The 24,418-nt window shown below is 56.4% G+C and overlaps 1 protein-coding gene across 1 annotated transcript; it reads left to right on the top strand.

Annotated features, from left to right (window-relative positions):
• Window positions 1-2,154: 2,154 nt before the first annotated feature.
• On the top strand, window positions 2,155-24,072 carry RCC1L (RCC1 like). Its single transcript, XM_045992596.1, has 11 exons — window positions 2,155-2,514; window positions 4,359-4,488; window positions 6,700-6,828; window positions 7,677-7,743; window positions 8,764-8,815; window positions 9,582-9,666; window positions 11,719-11,900; window positions 15,366-15,453; window positions 16,521-16,694; window positions 18,629-18,714; window positions 23,742-24,072. The coding sequence occupies exons 1-11, from the start codon at window positions 2,194-2,196 to the stop codon at window positions 23,817-23,819; spliced, it is 1,392 nt and encodes a 463-aa protein (XP_045848552.1). The 5' UTR covers window positions 2,155-2,193; the 3' UTR covers window positions 23,820-24,072.
• Window positions 24,073-24,418: the final 346 nt, after the last annotated feature.

The following is a 24,418-nucleotide window of genomic DNA, read 5'->3' as shown; positions in this document are numbered from 1 at the left end:
GAGAAGAGAGAATCCCAAGCAGCCCCTCCAGCCCTGCATGGAGCTTGGAATGGAGTTTGATCTCACGACCCAGAGATCATGACCTGAGCTGAAACCAAGAGTCGGAAGCTTAACAGACCGAGCCACCTGGGAGCCCCTGATTTATAAATAAAAGCAGAGCGGGAGACAAGATACTTAATTTGGGAGGTAGCAGGAGCCAAAGGTCAGGGAGAGTTAATGAATAATAGTGTCCTTTCTCTATAGAGCGAACTGCCTTTGAGTCTCTTTACCACTGGAATCGCAAAGAACCCATCCACCAGAGCAGTATCCTGTAGCGAGTTCCTTAGCTGTGTTGGTCTGTTCTAGAAAAACCCTCCCCCCAACACAGCAGCTAGGATTGGGCTATGCCCTTAGTTAATTTTATGTAGTTTATCACCATTACTGGCCATAACCTGCCTGGGTTGTGTAGGAGCCAAGCATATGAGCTGAATGGAATAATGATGGGAACCAGGATCCTCTGCGGTTTTTTCTTCTTCTCTCTCTCTTTGTCATCCTCTGTGTTTCTGAGGATACCACTCAGGTCTGCGATTCCACCCGGAATGCAGTATGTCTTCTGATTTAATAGTGGCTGAGTCAGGACAGGATGAGGAAACCCATATGAGCTGCTAAGGATGTCTGTGTGTCCCAGATGTGGACTCAGGAACCTGGGGCATTTCAAGGGGCTGGTGCAGGGACACACTGACCTACAGACAGCCATGCCTGTGCAGGCTCTGTAAGCTCGGTCTAACTGCGGTCCTTGCCAGTGTTTTGGGTCCCCTGGGGTCACTGCCATCTCAGACCCTCTGTGAAGCTCTGGGGAGATCTGCTTATTCTCATTTCTCTAGTGTATAGGAACTCTGGTAAATGCCCACAAATTCCTCTGGGAAGGGATTAGCTATTGCCTCTATTGTGCTGGCTCCACAGGGTCCCTCAAGTGGATTCTGCCTCCCCTACAGTTGCTGGATTCTGGTCTGAGAACAGGGTCAGATCTTTTTCTGGTTATACACGTCAAGGAGGAACTTATACCTCATTCCTCGGGATATGGTGGTCAGGTAGCCAAGCCACAGACGAATGGTGCCAGGGACTAGGGCGGCCACGGTGCCCTCGCTACCTCTTCTATCACGTCCCGCCACCTGGCTCTGCCGTTCTGGAACCCGACCATCCTGTAGGATGCCTAGTTTCAGAGTCGTCTGTCCTCAGCCTTTGGGACTAATATTCGGAGCGTCCGTCATCGGTCGTCATGGACCACAGAAGATCCTACAGGTCATAAAGCGCGAACATCTCACATCTCATTTATTTAAAAAAATTCGTTCCACTTTTTCCCCCCCTTACCCTCCTCACTTTAGGGGTGCTCTCCAGAGAAGGGAAACAACTTGCCAAAGCCACGTGTCAAGCGAGTAGCACAGCCAGGACTAGACCCAGGTCCGCAGAGCCCCGCAACCCCCCGTCAGTTCCTGCCTCCTCGGGAGCAGGTGCCAGATGTCAGAAGACGCCAGCAGCCGGCTGGACACCTGCAGGGAGGAGGGCGGCGGCAAGGACACGCGAGGCTCCGTGTGCTAAGCAGGCAGCCCCGGACCGGCCCCGGGATTCGGAAATTACGAGGAAAGCCACCTTACTCCCGGGCAGCGCGCGGCTGGGGGGCGACGTAGGCTGCGGAAGGCAGCGGGCTTCCCTGCAGGGCCGGGGGCGGCAGGTGCACCTGCAGAGCCGCCCTCCAGCGCGCTGGGGCTGCAGCGCGACTGAGCGGCCTGGAAGCGGACGGGGAGTCTCGAGGAGGGTAAACAGGGACGGGGGAGAGCGCCACATGGGAGCCGCGCAGAGCGGGCCACCACTACGTTTTACCTCTGCCGGGAAGACCGTCCGCAAGGAGCGCGGGGTGCGGAAGGCAGGCGCGGGGCGGGCTGCGAAGCTGCGAGACAGGTGCGCGCTGGAGCGCAGCGCCCCGCCCACTCAGCCCTCGGCTCCCAGGCCCCGCCCCGCGCCCCGCGCCCCGCCCACGCAGCCCGCGGCTCCCAGGCCCCGCCCCGCCCCCGCCTTCCCCCAGCCACTGGCGGCCCTCGGCGCCTTTGCCTTCAGCCAATAGTCGACGAGCCCTGGGGCTCTTCCGCCAGAGCGTGGGTTCAGAGGTCACCCAAGATGGCGGCGCCCAGGAGGCGCTGAGGCGTGGAGCGGAGAATGTCGCTGGCGGCACTGGCGGCCGGGGCTCGGCTGGGGCGGCTGCTGAGCGGACCGGGACCGGGGCTGCGGGCGGGGCGAGGGCACCGGACGGCGGCCGGGCGCTCGCCGAGCTCGCGCGAGGCGGACGCCCCGGTGTTCCAGTACGTGGGCGAGCGGACAGCCCGTGCCGACCGCATCTTCGTGTGGGGCTTCAGCTTCTCGGGGGCGCTGGGCGTGCCCACCTTCGTGCTGCCCAGCGCTGGGCCCAAGCATCGCGCCGGCTTGCGGCCGCCCCGCAGGATCCAGCCCGTGCCCTACCGCCTGGAGCTGGACCAGAAGGTGCGGGCCGCGGCTCTCTCCCTTCGTAGCGCCCTCTGGCCTCCGCCGCTGCTCCCCGAGGCTCTCAGCGGGAAGCTGGGACGCTGGGTGGTCCAGCGGCGGGGAGGAGGACCCTCAGCGGGCTGCAGGCCGGGGTGGGTGGGGGTGGGCGTTCGGGCGCCTCTCACGTTTACCGAGTGGCCGAAACGTGCCCCTGCTGTGCCGGCCTGACGTCATTCGCACGTCACCCCCCGGAGCAGGGGTTTGTCATCATCGGAGTCACAGTTACATTCCTTGTGGTCACAGAATGTACTTTCTCTAATTTCAGCCCTTTTAAGTGCATTGAGACTCCGTTTTATAGGCTAGCCTGTGGCCTGCGCTGGACAGTGTTCCACGTGTGCTGGAAAGAGATGAGCATTCTGCCGTGGTCGGGGGGACTGAATGTCGGGTCAAGTTAGTTAGTGACTTCTCGGTTGACCTGTTATTTGCTCCAGCTGTTCTCCACCACCTCAGGCAGCTGCAGTGTTCAAACATTAGCTGCTGATTGTTTTCAACAAATAGCCCTGGGGAGGAGGCTGTTTGCACTGGGCGAAACCTGGGTCAGGTCACAGGAAGAGAGCCTAGCGCATGGGGTCTCCAGGGAGCCACCGGACAGAGGAGAATGCTCTGGGAATGGAGCTTCGAAGTTCCTCCAAACCCTTTTCTTCCTCTTCCAGTGGCTGCCAGACTGCCCGCCTGCCGTGTAGCTGTGACCTGTTCCTTTTCAGAGCTACCGCAGAGCTTCGCAGAGGGGAATGGGAATAGGTCAAGTTGAAATGCTGCAAAGCATTTTGCCGAAACTAAAGAAATTCATATTCTCTAACCACAAAGCTTGCTGTTCTTACGGAGGCTCCGCTGCTTTTCTTGAGTAAACATTCCCCAGATCCTTGAAGTCTTTGGTTAATTTCCAAGGTTCTGAAAAAAAGGATTCTGACATTTGCCAGTGTTCTCCTCGCTTTGCCATTTTCACTGATGTCACTCAATCCATGTCCTTTTAATGTCATTACTGATAGGGTTGGATCACATCTGCCATCTTGCTGTTTGTTTCTGTAGGTCTTTTGTTTCTCTGTTCATCCTTTGCCGCCTTCTTTTGTGTTAAATACTGTACTTTTAAAATTCCTTTGTTGGGGGGGGGGCGCCTGGGTGGCTCAGTGGATTAAGTTCCTTTGTTGGGTGTTTTGCTGTATATTTCAGGAGGTTTTTCTTGGGATTATAATATCAATATTACAATGTTACAATACAATATTATTACAGCCTATGTTAGGTTGATAGTGACCTAATTCTGAAACAAACAAACAAAAAACTATAGCAACTTTGTTCCAACAAAGCTCCATTTCCTCCTCTCTTCCTTGTGGGGTTATTGTGATATGGATTTACATTTTAAGGCCGGTAATACGGTTTTAGAGTTATTATTTAATTAATCTTTTTGAGTAATCTCTACCCCCAAGTGTCATTTGAACTCACGACCCTGAGATCAAGAGTTGCTTGCTCTACAGATGGACTGAGTCAGCCAGGCATTCCTTTAGTTCTTTAAACATGGTTTTATTCTTTCTTTATTTTATTTAAAAACTTTATTTATTTGTTAGCACAGGTAGGGGGAGTGGCAGGCAGAGGGAGAAACAGGCAGAGGGAGGATCAGGGAGCCCAAATTGTGACTCAGTCCCAGGACCCTGGGATGATGACTTGAGCTGAAGGCAGACGCTTAACCGACTGAGCCCCCCAGGCGCCCCCGTGCTCTGTGTTCGTTGGGCAAACAACCTGTCATTTATTGCAGAGAAAACTCGATGTCACAAATCAGCTCATGCTTTATGGGAACTCTCTTGCAGATTTCCTCTGCTGCCTGTGGCTATGGATTCACACTGTTATCCTCTAAAACCAAGGATGTGACGAAGGTCTGGGGTATGGGGCTCAACAAAGATTCCCAGCTTGGATTTCACCAGAGCCGCAAAGATAAAAGTGAGTGTGCTCACCTTGGCTACTCTGTGCTGGGATTGGTCTGAGGGAGCTCGCCCTTTTGTTTTCAAGAATATGACACAAACCAGACTGGCAGAACAGAACAGAAGGAATCTTACACAAATGTTATCTGGAACCGTCTGGACTGGATTGTTTGTGAACCTCTTTGGTAATAACACTGAACCTTTAGGCAAAAGAGGCTTTGATGATAAATAAAGGTGTTCCTCTTATTGTGCCTGATTTATACATTTTTTTTTTAATTTGTTTGAATCAGTATCCAGATAAGGTCCAGACATCGCAATCAGTTGGTAAGATTTTTATTTTTATTTTTTTTTTAAAGTAGGTTCCCCACCCAACCTGGGGCTTAAACTCAAGACCCTGAGATCAAGAGTCACATGCTCTACGGACTGAGCCAGCCAAGCACCCCGGTCGATAAGACTTTTAAAAGTCTTTTAAGTCTATTTTAATCTTTTCTTCTTGAAGTTTGTTTACTGAAGAAATTATGTTGGCAACCTGCTCAGCCAACTGTATTTGTGTGAAACAAAGAAATAAAGACTTCCTTTCTTTTTTTTTTTTTTTTTAAAGATTTTGTTTGTTTATTTGACAGGCAGAGAGGCAGGCAGAGAGAGGGAGAGGAGGAAGCAGGCTCCCTGCTGAGCAGAGAGACTGTTGTGGGGCTCAATCCCAGGACCGTGAGATGATGACCTGAACTGAAGGCAGAGGCTCAACCCACTGAGCCACCCAGGCACCCAAGGCTTCCTTTCTTAAGGAAGAAAAAAAAAAAAGAATAGGGACGCCTGGCTGGTCCAGTTGGTGAAGAGTGTGACTCTTGATCTCCAGGCTGTGGGTTTGAGCCCTACAGTGGGTGTAGAGGTTACTTTAAAATATTTAAAAACGAAAAAAAAAAAAGAAATCACATTGTTTTTCCTATAGAATTCTCCAGTCTGGAGTTCGCTGTGGTTCCATCTAATGTGACCCTCTGAATTTCCTGATAGCTGGATTTACAGCCAGATTCCCCTTAAATGATACATTGAAGGCTTCCTGGGCCCTTAGGGGTCTGTGCAGGTAGCAACCGGGGATGTATACATCAACAACATGGTCTGGTTTCTTCGATGTTGCCTAGAATCACAATGTCTCAGTGTCGTAAAGCAGTTACTCCATGCTGATAGGAAGCTCTCTCCAGGGTGCCTGGGTGGCTCAGTGGGTTTAAGCCTCTGCCTTCAGCTCAGGTCATGGTCTCAGGGTCCTGGGATCGAGCCCCGCATCGGGCTCTCTGCTCAGCGGGGAGCCTGCTTCCCCCACTTTCTCTGCCTGCCTCTCTGCCTGCTTACTATCTCTGTTTGTCAAATAAATAAATAAAATCTTAAAACAAACAAAAGTATAAGGTTCTTCTGTAGAGTGACTTCTAAAGAGCTTTCCCTCTTACTCGCTTATTGAAAAGTTAAAATTTTAAGGGGCGTCTGGGTGGCTCCATTAGTGGAGTGTGCAGCTCCAGGATCTCGGGGTCATGACTTCGAGCCCCACGTTGGGTGTAGAACTCACGATAATTAATGAATCAATGAATTAAGAAAAATTTAATTTTAAGGGTTTTATTTTATTGTTGAAGTAATCTCTACGCTCAATGTGAGGCTTGAACTCACGACCCTGAGATGACCAGTCTTATGCTCTACCAGGCATAGGGCCAGGCGCCCCTACAATTTTCTTTTTTGACTAGAGAGCATATTTGTGTACTTGAGAACCCTACAGGTACACTAGAATATTTTGGAGAAAAGGCTGCCTTCTGCCTCTGTCCTCCCAGCCCTATAGTTTTTCTCCCGGAAGACAACCTGTGTTAACAGTTTCCAGTTTCTCCTGGAGAGCTGTAATGCCTCCAAGCAAAGGCTCCTGTGTATTCTTTTTCCCACTTTTTCATATGAGCGGCCTTGTAAAGTATATGCTGCCCTTCGCTTCACTGGGAAATGGTAGTGGGTCTTTGCCTTTGCTCTCCTTCGAGGCAGATGGCGGGACTGACTGGAGGCAACCAGTGCTGTGGGTCCGGGCCTGGGCCCTGGGGTTCGAGTCTTAGGTCTGCCCCTAGCTCAGGTGGCTTGACGAGTCCCTGTCCTCTCTGACCGTGGGGCGGCGTGGGGGTGGGACAGCATGAGGTCTGTTGCCGGGAATGCTGTCCCTCTCGGTCAGTATGGCTCGCCGTGAGCCTGCTCATCCTTCTTTCAGCCAGGGGGCATGAGTATGTACTGGAACCCTCGCCGGTCCCACTGCCTCTGGACAGACCTCAGGAGACACGGGTGCTGCAGGTGTCCTGCGGCAGAGCCCATTCTCTCATCCTGACAGACCGCGAAGGAGGTGAGTTGGCCTCTCGGGTTCTTGGAGGAGCGGGCGAGCCACTTTCCTGCCCTTGGGTCAAAACCGGGTGGTCTGATGGAACCACGTGTCACTAGGGAGGCCGCTGGCATGTCCCGAGCAGACCGGTAGGGGGGCTCAAGATCACCTCTGGGGGGTCCTGCCGGCTCTTCCGTGTTCTCTGCTCTCTGTGATTCTTAGAGAACCTCACGTATTCGTAAACGTGACGGCGCACACCGGGCCGCCTTTGCGAGGCTGCCCGCTCGCTTTGCCAGGAAGTCACCGGGCTGGGCCACGCCCGCAGACAGTGTTTTCTGTTGTACTGAAAGGAGCCTGTTGGCCGGCACTTCCTTCAGCGGGGGGCTTCCTTTCAGAGTCCAGAGAGCACAGATTCTCTCTCGGACAGCGAGTGTTTTCCAGGGAAAGGCCATCTTGCCTAGATGTTCCCAGTTTCATTTTCCGGCTAAGCGTGCCTCGTGGGAAAAGGCAGACGTGGTGATCAGGAACTCCCTCCAGAGCAGCTCTGGCATGGAGGGCAACCTCTAGTGACGTCCCGGGGTGGGGGTGGCGGGGCCTTCCTCGGGAGGAGCTCGTCTCAGAACACGGAATTTGTAATAAGAGCCTGCAGGGGAAGGCAGAGGGGCTCGGCCAGGTGGCCCAGGCTGTTGCTGCAGGGCCCGGCCCCAGCTGGCCTGCAGCTGCGCCTGCAAAGGCTGGGGGTGTCCGAGAAGGAAACCAGGCACTTAGCCTGAGTGGTTGGAGTAAGACCACTTCTGAGACCCCCTTGCAGTCCTGACATCCGGGATCCCACGAGCCCGCAGAGCGGATTTCACTGGTGGTGTTTTCTGCAGTCTTCAGCATGGGAAACAATTCTTACGGGCAATGTGGAAGAAACGTGGTCGAAAATGAAATTTACAGGTGAGTTCCCCAAAGGACTTCCCCAGATCGTGTTAAGCATTTAATATTTCCCGTGTGGTTAGTAAGTGATGGACCCACAGAGCAGGAAGTGGCAGGCTTCCCCCTGCTTGAGAGGGGAGGTGAGAAGTCACTGGAAAGCCGTGGAGGGGTTGTTCCGCTGAGGGCTGAGCTCCGTGTGGTGCCTGGGTAGAAGGGAGGGCGGTCGAGCGTTGACTGTGGTGCGTCAGACTTGTTCTGAATTAGTGTTTTATTTTTACCAAATTGATTAACGTTAAAAATTCCCCTCTCTTCCATTTATTTCAGTCTTTTTTTTTTTTAAAGACTTTATTTTTAAGTAATCTCTACACCCAACGTAGGGTTCAAACTCACAGATCGAGAGTCACATGCTCAGCCCGTTGAGCTAGACCCTTACTGATTTTGGCCTTTAAAAAAATTCCCTTCTCCTTCCTCACACTATGCTGTTGGGTCTGAGTACGAGTCTCATTTCGGGCAGCATATTAAGATCACCAAAGTGGGGGGGCACCTGGGTGGCTCAGTCGGTCAAGCGTCTGCCTTTGGCTCAGGTCATGATCCCAGGGTTCTGGGATCGAGCCCTGCATGGGGCTTCTTGCCCAGCAGGGAGCCTGCTTCTCCCTCTCCCACTCCCTCTGCTTGTGTACTCTGTCTGTCTTTCTCTGTCTCTGACAAATAAATAAAATCTTAAAAAAAAAATCACCAAAATGGGGCACCTGGTTGGCTCAGTCTGTAGAGCACGTGACTCTTCATCTTGGAGTTGTGAGTTGGAGCCCCACATTGGGCACGGAGCGTATTTAAAAATAAAAAATCACCAAAGGGTTGTTGTTCTGTTTTACTCTCTTGCCTCGGCCTACCTCTGCCCTATATTTGACCTTGAGAGTTGCCCTAACAGTTAACTGTGTGCATGTGGGGGCCGTCAGTTAGGGGTGACGGGCAGGGGCAGAACCACATGGTGCTTACCATGACCGTACCTCTTGCTTCTCCCTAAATGGTTCGTGGCTGCAGCGAAAGTCACAAAGTCAACAGAATGCAGGACTTCGATGGACAGGTGGTTCAGGTAGGACTTGCCCTAGAGCGATGCCGAGAGCCCGCCCTCCAGCCCCTCGGAGGTATTTTTGCAGGGGTGAAAGGTGGGGGGGTGGTGGTGACGGCAAATGGGTCAGGGCAATTATCTGAGTTAATAAATTAGTTTAGTAAAAATGATTGCCTGCCTCCTGTAGGTCAGGAGGGTATTGGTTTCCACCAGGTTACGGGGGTACAGAGTTCAGTAAAGTTTGGGGGGGCTGACACCATAGGGGGGAGGCTCAGGCTAAGCCAGCTCTGTGTGCATCCCAGGCTGGCCGTATCTTGCTCACCGTTTTATTTCCATCCCCGGTGCAGAGCCTGGCACACGGTCCGTGCTCACGATACAAACTTAAATACATGAGAGGACGCTTACAGGAAGGGCCCTGGAAGTGCAGAAGGAGAATTGTTAAGGCTCCAGGGGTGGAAGGGAGGGAGAGAAGGCATCACGGAGAAGGGGACAGGCCGGGGCTGGCTGGTGGGAAAGGGGTTACGGCAGAAGGAGGGGGCGGCCGCTTAGGAGGGTGGATGGGGAGTGACAAAGACTGGGGGCCGGTCGGGAGGTCGAGGGGGATGGGCAAGAGAAAGGCTTATGGAGGAGGGCACTGAGCAAGAATCAGGTGTGGAGGCCGTGTGGGGTGGCCCGCCTGGGCCCAGCCGGCTCATTGGTCGGGAGCGTATGTGGTGAGCTTTGGGTCCGTCTACCGGGACGCTGGGCTCCCAAGGATTTCTCATCAGCCTCCCCTCTGTTCGTCTGACAGGTGGCTTGTGGCCAGGACCATAGCCTGTTCCTGACGGACAAAGGAGAAGTCTACTCTTGTGGCTGGGGCGCCGACGGGCAAACAGGTAGGGTGCCCTTCCCCCCCCGGGGATGGGGCACTAGGGAGTGGGGGCTCTGGGACTCTTGTGGGCAAGCACCTGCCTTCCTTAGACTCCTCCCTCTCTCAAAACCCTAGCCAGTCTGCCCCGCCTCCTTCCCCTCGCCTTCAGCGCCCATGGCAACCATCCCATAAAGGGTTGGGTGGAGGATTCTAGATGCCCCTCGAGAGGAACAGGTTCACAAAGGCCACCTAAAGGGAGCGCGGTTTTAACTGTTTTGAGGAGAACGTGATGAAAAGCAGGAGGAATGAGGGATAAGCTTTATTAACGTTGCTCATTTAATCCTCCTGTTTTTTGATATTTGTCTGGAGGGAGGGCCTTTAAATTTAAGATTTCAGTCTTGTATAAATCCTCCCTAAGACCCGCACCGCATGGGATCACCTTTGCTCTCGGTCTCGCATTTCCTTCCTGGTCTTGTTCATACGTGTACATCTTTTATATTGTGATAATAGCATAGGTGTGATTTTTATGTGCTTGTTTTCTCTTAAATTTTGTCGGTACAGTTTTCACAGTTTTTAATAATTTGTGCGATACAGCATCAAGCTCATTTACCGTAAGATAAATGACTCATTACGTGCCAAATCATTAGTTCATCATTACCCTGTTGTCAGGAGGTACTTTTTGGGTGGGAGGGACAGGGGACAGCCCCACATTGGTCATTGAAGATATTATGACATTTATCATGTATACACACACTTTTTCTTTTTGGGGATCGTTGCCGTAGAATTGATTCCCAGGAGTGGATCAGAAGAGTAGAATATTTTTGCGTTTTCAGAATATATTATTAGGTTGCTTTCCAAACATCGTACCAGCCTGTACTGTCCTTAGCCATGTACAGAAGTTACCCCGGTGGCCATAAGCTCTCCAGCAACAAATACTGTCCGTTTAAGTGTATCGATTTCATCCCTGTGCCAGTATTTTCACGTGTGTTTTTTTTGGTATCTGTAAAGTTGAAGGTTCTCTTTATTTTTAAAATCGTGCTGTGGGTCATTTTTGAAAAATCAGCTTTTCACAAAAATAAGATCGTTGATAGATGAATCCCAACAGCCCAGAGAGGAACAAGGGGAGATGCGAAAGCCCCGCTCGCTGGAGATGAGCGTGGTTAACAGTTTCCCGGTGTCGTTCCAGAAGTGAGCCGTCGTAGGTGACAGCTGGCCTCCCTGCCCTTGCTTGCTGGGCCTGGTGTCCAGCTCTGCAGGCCCCTGCAGTCGGTTCCTGGAGCCGGCCTCCTCTTACAGCCCCCGGGCCTTAGCACAAGCCGACCCTTCCTTATGGGTTGAGTAACTTTTGACCGTGGGCTCCTATTTCATTGCATTGACCTTGTGGAAACTGGAGGGGCCTAAATGGAGATGCTTTCCTTCAGAGAGGACTCAGGTTCGCTTTTGTCTGTCGCTAGGGGTGCTGTGAGTCTGATGCTGCCCTGGATCCCGTTGCGAAGCCTGGTTTAAAGTGGGAGTCTGGGGTGTGCGTTCTGCCTTGGTCCTGCTGCCAGGGCTCCCCTTCCGTCGCAGTGTGGGTGGTGCCATTTGTCCCACTGGCCTCTGGCCACCCTGCCTTTTCTCCTGTTCGCTGTCTGCCACACCAATAGGCCAGTTCCGGCTTACTGTTATTTTGGTGGGGGGACATGGGGAGCTGGGTGGCATGGGCTCCGGGAGAGTTCCTTCATTTTCTGGTAAGCCCAGCAGTGCATTAGAGATCGCTGGCTGCAGAGGTCCGTGTGTGTGTTCCTGCAGGGTCCCCTGGCCTCATCGTGCCGTGCTGTTCTGTCTCGTAAACGTTTCTAACTTGAGTCAGACTTAGAAAGTCTCCGGCGTTTTAAAAATAAACGCTCACTCTTCTGTTTCTTCCTCCCCTGAGAGAGCGTGGAGAAGGAAGCTGTAGAGTACGGAGAGGAACAGGCTAGCCTTGTCGAGCTGATGCTCGTAAAGCATTTAAAATTGTGCTCGGCACGTAGGAAGCCCGTGGAAGCGTCTGTGCCAAGAGTCCCTGACAGGGAGTAACGCTTCGCTGTTGCGGCAGGTCTGGGTCATTATGATATCACCAGCGTGCCCACCAAGCTGGGCGGGGACCTGGCCGGAGTGAACGTCGTGCAGGTGGCCACCTACGGTGACTGCTGCCTGGCCGTGTCTGCCGAGGGCGACCTCTTTGGATGGGGGAACTCGGAGTACCTGCAACTGGCCGCCGTCACCGACGCCGCACAGGTACGGGGCCGCGCACAGCCGGGCTTGGGAGCTTGGCAAACACGGAGGGTCACGGGCGTTTGTAAGACGTTCTTCTGGGGCGCCCGGGCGGCTCGGTTGGTTGGGTGTCCGACTCTTGCTCGTGTCATGGTCTCGGGGCGGTGGGATGGAGCCCCACGTTGGGCTCCGCGGCCTGCCAGGAGTCTGCTGGAGATCTGCCCCTCCCCTGCCGGTGTGCGTGCACGTGCTCTCTCTCTCTTTCTCCAATCAATAAGGAAAGAGCTTCTTCAGCAAAGTGCAGTGTGGGAAGTGCTGTTTAGGCCCCACCACCTGTACGGCTGCTGGGGTTCAAAGCCATCGTTTGTTATCAAGCCTCCGGTGCGATAGTTCTGGTTCAGAGCGGGCTGATGGGTGCGCCTGTGTGCCCTGCCCCAGCCCGAAGGGGTGTGAGTTCCCATGGTGGCGCCATGTGCTTCCCGTTGGCAGGGTAACGCACGTGCCACCTACAGCACTTAGATCGCTGGTGTGCACCTGCCCCCCCCCCGGCCGTAGGACACGCACAGGACGTCAGAAGCCACTGCCTGCGGCCTTCCTGTCACCGCCACAGTCATAACAACACAGTAGGATTGTAGACATGAAGGGGAAAGGGAAATAAAAATAAAAAACCCCACTGCATGAAGAACCTCTCTCTCCCCCGCATTCAGCAGTTCTCAACTAATGGCCCCAAACCAAAAGAAGCCCCCCAAATCCCAAGATGTAATTCACCTTTCTCAAGTGTAGAATTGGGTGGTTTTCAGTGTAGTCACAAGTCGTGCAGCCGTCTAATTCCAGAACGTTTTCTTTACTTTCCTACCCCCCAACAGAAAAAAAATCCTGTATCCCCAATGGCCAGTTTTTGTTGCCATCTGCTTCTCTGCCCTGGATTTGTTTTGTTTTGAGAGGGAGAGAGCGTGCGCATGGGGCGGGGAGGGGCAGAGGGAGAGAGAGGGAGAGAGGAATGTCAAGCAAACTCCCGGCTGATTGTGGAGCCTGACACGGGCCTCAATCTCATGACCCTGAGCTCATGGCCTGACCTGAAACCAGGACTCAGATATGCAGCTGACGGAGCCACACGGGTGCCCCTGCCCTGGATTATTTTGCAGTAAATCCCAGACATCATATTCTATCCGTTAAAGTTTCCGTATGTATCTCTAAAACGTAAAGACTATTTAAAAATATGCTTTATTCCTTAATACCATCAAACTTCTGACCACATGCAGAAGGTTTTAAATATGTATTTTTTTAAAGAGTTATGTATTCATTTTAGAGCAGAAGTGGAAGGGGCAGGGGGAGAAGGAGAGAGAGAATCTGAAGCAGATTCCCAGCCATCCATGGAGCCTGACATGGGGCTTGATCCTGGCCCCCTGAGATCATGGCCTGAGCCGAAATCGAGAGTCGGCCGTTTAACCGACTACGCCTCCAGGTTCCCCTTAAATATGTATGAGTAAAGAGATCAGCCCAGAGGAAAACTAAAGCCAGAGAACAAGATGAGGAGAAGCCTTCCCTGCGGTCCTTCCCAGGGGCTAGAAGCCGTTGGAGATACGGTTCTGAGCTTCCTAGTAGCCAAAGTGGAGAAGAAAACACGCCCATTCAAATGATTCATTGTTTCTATAAGAGAAACCAATAACACGTTCAGGAAAATTGTTGCTCTTCCTGCTCCCACGTCCCGAGAACAGTGTCTCCCAAGGGCTTCCCGTGGGGGACGGACCCAGGCTGGTGGCACTGTTACCACGGCATGACAGGTGACCGCACCCCGACACTTCGTGCTGTCACCCAGCACACACTGATAGTCTCACAGTTTCTGTGGGTCCAGAATCCAGGGGCCTTCGCCGGGTCCTCTGGCCCTCGTCCCTCGAAGGCTGCAGTCCTCCTCGGACTCGGCGGGGGACGGCTCTGCTTCCAGGACCACCCCGGCGGTTGTTGGCAGGACGCAGGTCCTCGTGGACCGTTGGACTGGAGCCCTGGTTCCTCGCTGGTGGTGAGCTAGCTACTAGCTGTTGGCCCAGCCGTCCCTGGTTCCTGGCCACGTAGGCTTCTCCGTGCGGCAGCTCCCACCGTGGCGGCTGGCTTCATCCGAGCAGGCTAACAAGGGAGCACGAGAGTGCCCGCGAGAGGGAAGCCAGCGTTTTGTCATTTAATCTTGGCGGTGACCTCCCCTGGCTTTCACTGGCGCTCTGCTCCTTAGAAGCCGGTCACGAGGTCCGGCCCCACACCAGGGCGGGGGGCCGCGTGGATGTGACTAGCAGGAAGGGGGGTCACGGGGACCTTCTTGGGAGCAGCCACCACAGCTGGGACTCTTGACCGTGGCCTGAGCCTCACCCTGTCTCGGACAGCCGTGGGGCGTCTCTGGCGTCTCCGTGCTGGGGTGTTCTTGGTCGTACCAGAGCACCCAAACCCCTGACCCTCGTGTCTCTTGTTCTCAGCAGATCTGGCCCCTGATTCATAGGGAAAACGTGCTATCCGATGTGCCTGTCCTCAGTTTCCCTCTCTGAGTTCTCCACCCTCCAGCCCAGGCCGCTCCCTTCTAGCACGCGGACAGCATCTCCCTCCCTGGTGACGCCAGTTTTCTCTCTACATCTGGGTCCTGTCTCCTCCCGCCTTCTCAGGACCCCTCCTCCGTCCGGCCGGCTTCCCCATGGCTCCAGCCTCCCCTTCTCCATTGGCCCTGCCTGCCTCCCTGACCCCTGTGGCCTCCACCTGCAGACGCCCCGTGTGGGCTTCTCGCTCTCCTCCCACATCGCTCTTCGGGGCATCCCCGAAGACATTCCCCTCGGCCATCTCTGGGCGCAGTGAACTGTGGATCCCCCACACCCTGGTCCCCTGCTGTGTCCCAGGTCCCCTCCTGTTGCCTCTGGAAATCCCGCCCCTCTTCTCAGTACCCCTGCTGGCTCCCCTGTGTGCTCAGGAGAAAGACCAGTTCCTAACCATGGCCCACGACCTCCAGCCGATGTGGTCTCCGCATCCCGCCCATGCCCCTGCTTCAGCCTCTCTGACCTTGGTCAGACTCCCTGAAGGTGCCCTGCTCACCCCCTTCCCTGTGTGCCTGCCAGCTCTGTTCTGGGTGGCCTCTCTCCCCTTGCCTGCTCACCCCTACTCGTCCTCTGGGCCCCAGGATAAAACGAAGCCTTCTCGGTCGCTCCCCGCGAATTAGATCAGGTTCCTTGACACTCACTCTCCTTCATGACATTCAGTGCAAATTAACTTGGGGTTCATTGTGGCCGGCCTCTTACCTTTTCCACCAGCCTCCGCTCGGGGAGAGGGACCAAGTCGCTTCCTTCCTGTCGAATCCCTGGCACCTGGTTAGGTCTTTAGTGCATCTTGGACGTTCAGGAAGGCCTTGGAGGTTGAGTCAACGACCTGGGACTTACCTGCTTTATACACGAGACAGAGCGCTGCTGGTTCTCACTGGTGTGTCTTCCTAACAGCATGGCTCTGGTTTTGATTCAGGTGAACGTCCCCCGGTGCCTGCCCTTCTCGGGAGTGGGGAAGGTGAAGCAGGCTGCCTGCGGCGGCACAGGCTGTGCCGTGTTAAACGGTGAGACCCTCCCGCGCCGGCTTGTTGGGAAGCTGGAGGTGGGTTGGGTGGGGGGATGGTTCAGGGTCCACTGGAGTCGCGGCTGTGGCCCTCACCCCGAGGGAGGGAAGGGAGCGTGGCCGTGGGAGGTCTGGTTAGCCTGGGCTCAGTGTCTTTCTTTCTTTTTTTTTTTTCAATATTTTTTTTAAAGATTTTTATTTATTTATTTGACAGAGATCACAAGTAGGCAGAGAGGCAGGCAGAGAGAGAGGGGGAAGCAGGCTCCCCGCTGAGCAGAGAGTCCGATGCAGGGCTCGATCCCAGGACCCTGAGATCATGACCTGAGCTGAAGGCAGAGGCTTAACCCACTGAGCCACCCAGGTGCCCCATGGGCTCAGTTTCATGGATGGTGAGGGTGATCTTCTTGACAGAGGATAAGAGCCATAATTCAGATACAGACAAACAGCAACAGGACTGAGTCCTTCTAACCTCCGTAATGATAGCCGACCTCTGGGGTCTCCTTCTCCCTGTCCCTCCCCCTGAGCCAGAGACTCAGCCCTGCCTTCCCCAGGGAGGCTGTGCCCGAAGACAGTAGGCAGAGAGGAGAGCCATCAAGTGTGGATCCCAAGGCCTGTGCCCATGAGATTAAACGTCAGGCCCCGCTGAGAAGCGGTAAACCTTCTATGACCAAGATACTGACTTCTGAGACTTTTAGGAATGTGGCCACAGGATGGTTGTGTTCTCGGCTTCCTCCTGCCGTCGGTGTGAAATGCAGAACCTCTGGGTGGGGAAAACCATCCTGAACCTGCCCTGTGCTCACGGGGCAGCTGGGTGGCCGGCGCCCCGGGCCCGTCCCGGTTAGCTCCAGATGTGGGAAGCTCGTGTCCTGAGCAGGGTTCGCTGGCTAGACGTCTGCCACAAGCGGGACTTGGAAAGAGAGAAACGTGATTTTAGATCTCTGTCCGTGTGTTCCTGCCAAGCAAGGAGGGGGGGGGGGCAAAGGGGATTTTGGTGGCATGATCTGAATTTCCAGGGAGGGCAGGCTGTGCTCGTTCGCCCGACTGACCGTGGTGTTTGCTCTGATGCAGGAGAAGGACATGTTTTCGTCTGGGGCTACGGAATTCTTGGGAAAGGACCGAACCTTGTGGAAAGCGCCCTTCCCGAGGTGATCCCGCCCAGTCTCTTCGGCCTGACGGAGTTCAACCCGGGTGTCCACGTTTCTCTCATCCGATGTGGCCTCAGCCACTTTGCCGCCCTGACCAGTGAGTGGCCCGGCCCGTGCGGCCCTGGGGGCTGGCCGAGCTTACGGACCTTCAGGAGGGCGGCTAAGCCACGAGGTGCTTGGCCTTGAGGTCGTATGATGTGCGTCTCCTGGTCATCCTGTTCATCCCAGAGTTCTTTGGATCTGTGGTCAGGCCAATGGTGAAGCGAGTTTCCTCGTCAGGACGCCTGTTGGCGGTGGGAGAGGGTCGAGCGTGTCGGGGTGCCGGCGGAAGCCAGCCGCGGGCCGGTGAATCTACAGTGGGTGACCAGGAGGCGACGGGGGCGGCAGGAGGTGGGTCTGGGAGCCTGCCCTGCGGTCTCACGGGGGCCAGGCTGCCCGAGTCCTCCTGCGGGATCAAAGGCAAGGCCGAGACGCAGGTTTTCACCGAGTGTTGCCAGACTACAGAGCCATCAAGGATCCCGTGGCTCGGCGGCCCTCTGGCTGGTGTGTCGCCGCGTCTGTTACGCGGCGTCCGCGAGCGCTGCCGGATCGGTTTGCCTCTGTCGCGGACGGGAACGGTCAGGCTGAACTACGCTCATTTCCTGTTGTGGTTTCCTAGTAGATTCGTGATTGGAAAATCACATTTCATGGGAAGTAATTGTTTTCTTTGGGAACGTCCGGGCTGGGACGGTGAGTTTGGGTCGCCCTGAGTCATGGCAGGTTTTCGGAGCCGTTTTGCCTGAGCCCGTAAGAAGCCACAGGGCCGAATTCTGGGGGTAACAAAGGTGTATTTTCCAGGGCGTTTCCGGGCTTACACTGCGTGCAGAGTCGCATGCTTGGAAGTCCGCACGTGTTCGACTGGGGTGGACTGTTCCTGCCTGCTGTCAGGCCGTGCGGCCACTGTGGGTCCCGCTGATTTTCCCCAGGGCCCAGTGGCCGCCTCCACGTGCCGGGTGCTGCCCCTCAGTCGGGGCAGCGTCAGAGCTGGAGCTCGGCCCCGTCTGTGGGCCCAGCACTTGCATCCGGCCAGCTGGGGGTTGGCTGGCGGTGGTGGTTTACCCCCGGGTCTGCTCTCGTTCCGGAGCGGGGGCCAGACTGAATTGTTCTGTCGAAACGCTCGGATCTGAGGGGGGAGGACCAAGGAGCACAGTGAGATCAGAGGGCTCCGACAGGTGGGAACAAAGGGGTTTCTTTTTTAATCAGCCTGGATTATTGTAGTCCTGGCTTTTCCGTGGTTTTTCTTCTATTCCCTGAGACCGCAGCCTTTTGCCAGGAATGGGGTCTCTGTGCCAAGGAGCGTCCCCAGCTGGCGTGGACGGAAATCTGTGGCAAAGGCAGGGCTGCAGGCGGTGCCCTGCCAGGGCTGGGGGTCCGTCCTGCAGGTGGGCATTTCCAGTCTCTGCCTTCAGTCTGCCGGGCAGTCCTTCTCCTTCACGACACTTTATACAATTGGTGAACATCCGTTTTTACGGTGAGGTCTGCTCCCTCGTCTAGGTCTTACTCTTCGAGTCGCCGCAGCCCTATGGGCTGGGACCGTGCGAGTTCAGTCGCGGCCCTGTCCCAGCTCCTGGCACACGGACGAAGGCCCGGCCCGAAGAGGCACTGGTCACTGCGTATCTCTTGACCACATGGTCCCGAGATACGGAAACCAGATCAGGAATGACTGATCGTCCTGCTTCTCACTCTGTCGGGGTGTGACTCGGGCTCGACGGGGGTCGGCTGCCAGGCTTTGAGGAGGGGGTGTGCGGAAGGGGGGAGCAGAGCGGGCCGTGCGGAGCTGCTGGCCTCAGAGCTCCGCATGTGCGCCCGTCCCCCTTGTGACGGGCGCAGCGCGCGTCCATTCAAAGGAGAGCATCAAGGCCGGGTGGATATTGAAATTTGACTTCGGGCCCTCTTGGTCCCTGGTTCTAGAAAGCCTGTTCTCATGACCCTCCTCCTGGAGACTTGCTCTTGGTCTAGCCCCAACTGCGCACCGTTTTCCTTTCTTTGCAGACAGAGGAGAGCTGTTTGTGTGGGGCAAGAACATCCGTGGCTGCCTGGGCATCGGCCGGCTGGAAGACCAGTATTTCCCGTGGAGGGTAAGGCTGCGCCCGGTGGGCTTGAGGGCGCGCCCAGGGCACGGGGCTCCCCCAGTGTGCGGCTGGCCACGGCACCCACTCTCAGGTCCCGGCTGTCCTCTCCTGCCCCGCGGCTCCAGGGGAGGCCCCGTCATGGTGAGGAGCCAGGGAGGGCGCCTAGCTGCTTGGGCTCACTGCCCTCAGCTCTGTCCTGCGGCCTGCTGGGTGAGCAGCCTGCCAGAGAGGGGAGCAGGCGGGCCGAGGGTTCCAGTCCCTCGTCGGAGGCTGTCTGTGGGCGGGTGGAGCGGGGAAACAGAGGCACGCCAGTGCCTCCGCGGGGAGCAGGCCACATGCAGGCCGGGCGCCCTGGGCTCCCCGAGAGGGAGAGATTGGAAACGTCGAAGTCGCTGTGCCGGGAGCTGTTTACAGCCTGTGCGGAGGAATGTTTTACAGCGAATTGGAAAGAAAGGATGTTTAATATTCATAGGGCCTTACCACAGCCACCAAAGTAAAAAAATAAAAGCTTTCCTTAGGGGGAGGATGCAATTATACAAAAAAGCCTTATTGAAAAATTAAAGGGGAAAAAAGTTCTTTTCTAAATTGTAGCTTATCTCAGTGTTGTTTACTAAGCTCTCCTAGGGAAGAAAAGCAGTTTATATTTTTGCAAACAGAACGTATGTACCCACGTGGTACCAGAGGTATTATAAAAAACAAGTCTCCCATCTCTTGTCCCAGAGGCCGCTGGTACTGATTCTTAAGTTTCCTTCCAGTCTCTGCGTTGAGATGTGCGTGCACGCGTGCGTGTGTGCGTGCTCAAGGCTCTTTGAAGGCTGGTTTTAATAATGTGTTTTGAAATAGTGCAGAGCATTTTTTTTTGAAACCTCAGGTGAAAAGGCGGAAGCGGTGTATAACTTAAAAAATCAAGATTTGTCCAAAATCTTGGACAAGAAACGTCTCTGCAAGACGTTTCCAGGCACCTTGGTCTCTGGGGGGCTGTTTCCCTTGGCTGCAGGCTGTCCTGGTTCCCAGTGACCTCGGCAGGCCCGGCCCCCTTTATTTATTTATTTATTTATTCTTTAAGATTTTATTTATTTATCTGACAGACAGAGATCACAAGTAGGCAGAGAGGCAGGCAGAGAGAGAGGAGGAAGCAGGCTCCCTGCTGAGCAGAGAGCCTGATGTGGGGCTCGATCCCAGGACCCTGGGATCATGACCTGAGCCGAAGGCAGAGGCTTTAACCCACTGAGCCACCCAGGCGCCCCCCCTTGCCCCGTTTATAAAGACTAGAGGTGCCGTCTCTCAGAAACCAGGTCAGAATGGGGGGGTTCTGTTTGCTAGAAAGAATGGTTATACACCAGAGTGGGGCGCAGGCTGGCCGGGGCCTTCTCGCTCGTCCGCGAGCCTGGGATCCCCTTGCGGGTGAAGAATGGACCGTCGCTTGGTGGACGGAGGGGGAGGGCAGGGCAGATGACACGAATGCCCGTGACGCGGAGGTCCCACTCGCTTTCGTGACAGATCCTCACTTGTCGCCGAGGGGAAGCTTGGGAGAGGCCGAGTGGCTGGGGTTTGGACGTTACCACTGGGCCGGGTGTGGGGGGCTCCCTCCTGCCTGCCTTCCCCCCAGATTACAGTGAAGGTCAGCCAGACATTAAGAGTTGGAATCTGATCACACGGTCCTGTTGAAGTGGCCGGGGGGTGGTGCCCGCTGTGGGGCGGGAAGCGCCCAGGTGCCAAGGGCACTTGCTGTTCAGGCCAGAGCCCCCTTCGACGGACTCCTCGCTCCCCAGGTGGCCTCTGGGAATGTCGCTCCCTGCACCCCTGCTGTCAGGGACACTCCAGGCCGTCCCCCTGACAGTTACTTTCCTGTCAGACCACTGTCCTCCCCCTGGCACTTTGGCAGAGCCCTGCCTGCGGGTGGGTGGGGGGCGGCCAAGGCGAGCGCCTCCCGGCGCGGTGCTGCGGGCCTGGCTCTCGCCGTGCTCTGCAGGCCCGGAGCTGCCAGCCTGGGCTCTGGGCAACGGCGGCGGCAGGAACTGGGTGTGGGGTCAGCGGGGTTGGAGTCCTTAAAGATCAGATTCGTCTCGCGCTGGGTAGTGGGATCTTACTTCCAGCATGTTCTCTTCCTGTTTTTTGTTTTTTTTTAAATGACACGTGATTTTTAATTTTTATTTTATTTATTTTTAAAGATTTTATTTATTTGATAGAGAGAACGAGAGCGAGCACAGGCGTGGTGGGTGGAGGGGGACAGGGAGAGGCAGGCTCCCCACTGAGCGAGGAGCCCGACTTGGGGCTCGATCCCAGGACGCTGGGATCACGACCTGAGCCGAGGGCAGACGCTTAACCGACTGAGCCACCCAGGCGCCCTGTGATTTTTATTTTTAAAAAATTTGTATTTTCTTACTAATCTTCGGTGGGGAACCGTCCTGTCACTTTAAAAGTATCCAAAAAGGGGAGAGAGAAGAGGAAAGCCCTGTCGCCCTGTCGTATGCCCTGGTTATGCGCCCTGGTTATGCGCAGACTCGCAGACTCACAGACTCACAGAGCCCGGGCTGCCCTGACCTTTTGCAGGCTCAGGGAGGGACACCCACGCCCCCATCCCCGACTCCAAGCTCTTTCCAGAAGCTTTCCTGGAGGTTGTCGAGCCGCACATTGACACTCAGAACGGGCCAGGGAGCTCTTCAAGGCCACTCATCCAATAAGAGGCAGGGCCCACGGTCAGACCCTGGTGTGTCTGACTTTGACCCTTCCCCGTGGGGCCTGAGTTCCAGGCTGTGGGAGGGCCCGGAGCTGGCGGGGGAAGAGACAGGGAATGCCCCCAAGTGTCTGTGGGGCCCCCTCCAGCCTACCCTGTGGCACTGTGGGACCAGACCACCAGGGCAAGAGCTGGAGTGGCCTTCCCCTGCCCTGTCACCCACCCAGAAGCGCCCACACTATCTCTGCCTGTCTGAGGGCGCCTTGCTTTCGTTCCCTCCCCAGGACAGCCTGTGAGGGCCCCGATCCCCGCCCCTGTCTGGCCCCTGTGGTCACTGATGTCAGGAATCCAAGGGGCTGCCCTGACTCGCAGCCCCACAGCAGGAACCGGAGGCTCTGCATGCAGACCCTGCCGCCCCTCACCGTGTACCCTCGGATCGGAGCGGGTGGGCTTGGGGCGCGTGCAGGCTGGCCACCCCTCCGGCTGCCAGGCCTCGCCCCACATGGCCCCGGGCTCCAGGCGGGAGGTCTTGGGGGGGTGGACGTGTCAGGGGCGGTGAAGGAGTGCAGCCAGGTCGGGGAGCAGCCAGCGCCGCCCATTCAGGGCTCCTTCCCAGCCCCCCCACCCCCGCCTTTCTCCCGGGGGCGCCTGAGACCTCGTGGTGAAGAGGGACGGTCCTGCTCGGAGGTGCTCAGACTTGCGAGAGCCTGTTAAGAGCCCTTCAGGCCGGGTGTGGTGCGGGTTTGGGAACTGGGTTTCCCTTTGCCAGAATGCGGCTAGTGCAGATGGGTTTAGAAGACACACCGCATTTCGTTTCACGGGAGGGGGACGCAGCGCACCTGTGGCCGAGGGCAGTGTCGTCCTGGACTCTGCTCAGAGATCGTCAGAGACCGGGAGCCCTCGCGCCCAGGAGAGTGGGGACCGTGGGGGCCGAGGGGGCGCAGAGGCCAGCCAGTCGGGGCCAGGGGGCTCCTCTGCTGGGGGTCTCGTGGCCAGAGTGCCCGGGGCCGAGGACGGGGGTGCTGAGGGCAGCAGTGTGGGGGCGGGTGTGCCGAGGGTGGCGGTCCCCCCGGGAAGGGTCGGTGATGCCCGGGGAGGTGGCTAGGAGGTCACCTGGGCCTGTCATCACGTAGGTGGCACGTCTCCCTCGCAAGGCCAGACTGGGACACGTTCCGCGCCTCCACGCCTCGGTGATGAACCCGCGGACTGGGGCGCTGCTGCTGATTTGTTTAGTGATTTCTGGTGTAGGCGCCACTAAACGCCTTTCTTTAGGGAGAGAGGAGCAGGCGACGCCTGCCTGGTGGCCTGGAGCCCTTAATGGAGTTGTGTCCTCGCGTGCAGGCACGGGGCTCGGGTCCCTGCTGCTGCCCCGGGGTGGTCAGGCCAGGCCCTCTGGCCGAGGCCATTCCCCAGTCTTGTGCTCAGTAAACTCTATGGGCTGCGACAGATCCCCATCCCGGCTGTCAGGCTGCCGAATTCAGATCTGCGCGGACACCACGGCAGCCTCAGTGTCCTGCGAGGGTGAGAGCACTCAGCAGGGCGGGAGCACGAACCTGCAAGCTGTTCCTGACAATCAGCGTGTTGGGCTCGTGCTGTGCTTGAGTCAGGAGCCTCTGCGGGGGCGGCGTAAGCCAGCGGGAAGGGGCTTGCGGTTCAGAGGGAAGGTGGGAATAACGGGACAGAAGCCGACAGGGTGGGGTTAGAAGGTACTTAATAGCGGGGCGCCCGGCCAGCTCCGTGGGCGGAACGTGTGACTCTTGATCTCGGGGCTGTGAGTTCGAGCCCCACAGCGGGTGTAGAGACGACTTAAAAATAAAATCAGAAAAAAAAAAAGGGATTTCATATCTTTTTAATTCTTTTTCACTGAATGTCATTTCATAATGTGCCCAGGAGAGGGTCTTACCTACTGAAAATAACGATAATGATAGATGGCCATGCCGTCCGCATAGGTGGGCGCTGCTGCAGGGTGGCCCCCCCCGCGACACGGGAGGCGCTCCTCGTTGAGGGTGCACGTCGTGCAGGAAACAGCCGGCCCGGGGCTGAGGCTGACGGTGCACGCAGCCGCAGATGCCGGCCGGGGCCCTCCTTCCCAGAGTGACCCCGGCTGCGGGAGCTGGGGCTTCTTGACCTCCAGGAGCCGTGGGGCGACCCCCAGGAGAGGTCACCAGCCCCTGGCTTGGGAACAAGTGTTGACCACAGGGCCGAGTAGCCGACGCCGGGGTGACTGCACGGTCGTCGGAACTGCCCTGCTGGGCTCGGATGGGTCAGGTCACCAAGAGGCAGAGCCGGGCTCAGGCCCAGGATGGGAGGTTTCCGAACCATGTCCCCTCATGCTGTGCTGGGTCTCGTTTTGCAGGTGACCATGCCTGGGGAGCCTGTGGATGTGGCGTGCGGTGTGGACCACATGGTGACTCTGGCCAAGTCCTTCATCTGAAGCTCGACCCTGGAACCTGGCCTCAGAACCCCTTGGACTGCTTGGCAGAGGCCCCCAGCAGGGCTGTTGCCGGGGGTCAGAGAGGACCCAGACCCCTCGTGACGGGCGACGCTCTCTGCCAGTGCCCTTGCAAGAACGAACTGGAAGTCCCGGGACTCAGGCCGCTCTCTGGCGGAGGGTGGGACGCGCTGCATCACCACGGGACGGCTGTCCTCATCCAGCCAAGCACCAGCGAGAGGGGCCCTGGGCTGTCCTCATCCAGCCAAGCACCAGCGAGAGGCGCCCTGGGCTGTGTGTCTCATCTGACCCGAGCAGCTGGTCTGGGGGAAGCGCAGCTCTACGCCAGGCCGTTCTGTTGTGCTTGAAGGTTGCCTGGCGGCTCTAGTGGCCGGAAGGGCTTCCGTAAGCCTCCGACCCCAGCAGAGCTCGCCGTGGGCGTGTGGGCGTCAGGGCAAGTCCCCGCCTGACTGCGGGAGCCCGGCTGAGAAGCTCGGAGAAGTTAGAGCGCGGCCAGATTCTTGTGCACTTTCAGAAGCTTGGCTGGAGGGCCAGCGCCGGAGAAGAGATCCCGAAATCGTGGAAAACAGTTGAGGTAGTAA

This window comes from Meles meles, chromosome 21 (genome assembly GCF_922984935.1).
Source record: "Meles meles chromosome 21, mMelMel3.1 paternal haplotype, whole genome shotgun sequence".
NCBI lineage: Eukaryota > Metazoa > Chordata > Mammalia > Carnivora > Mustelidae > Meles > Meles meles.
This window is presented reverse-complemented; position numbering and strand designations above follow the sequence as displayed.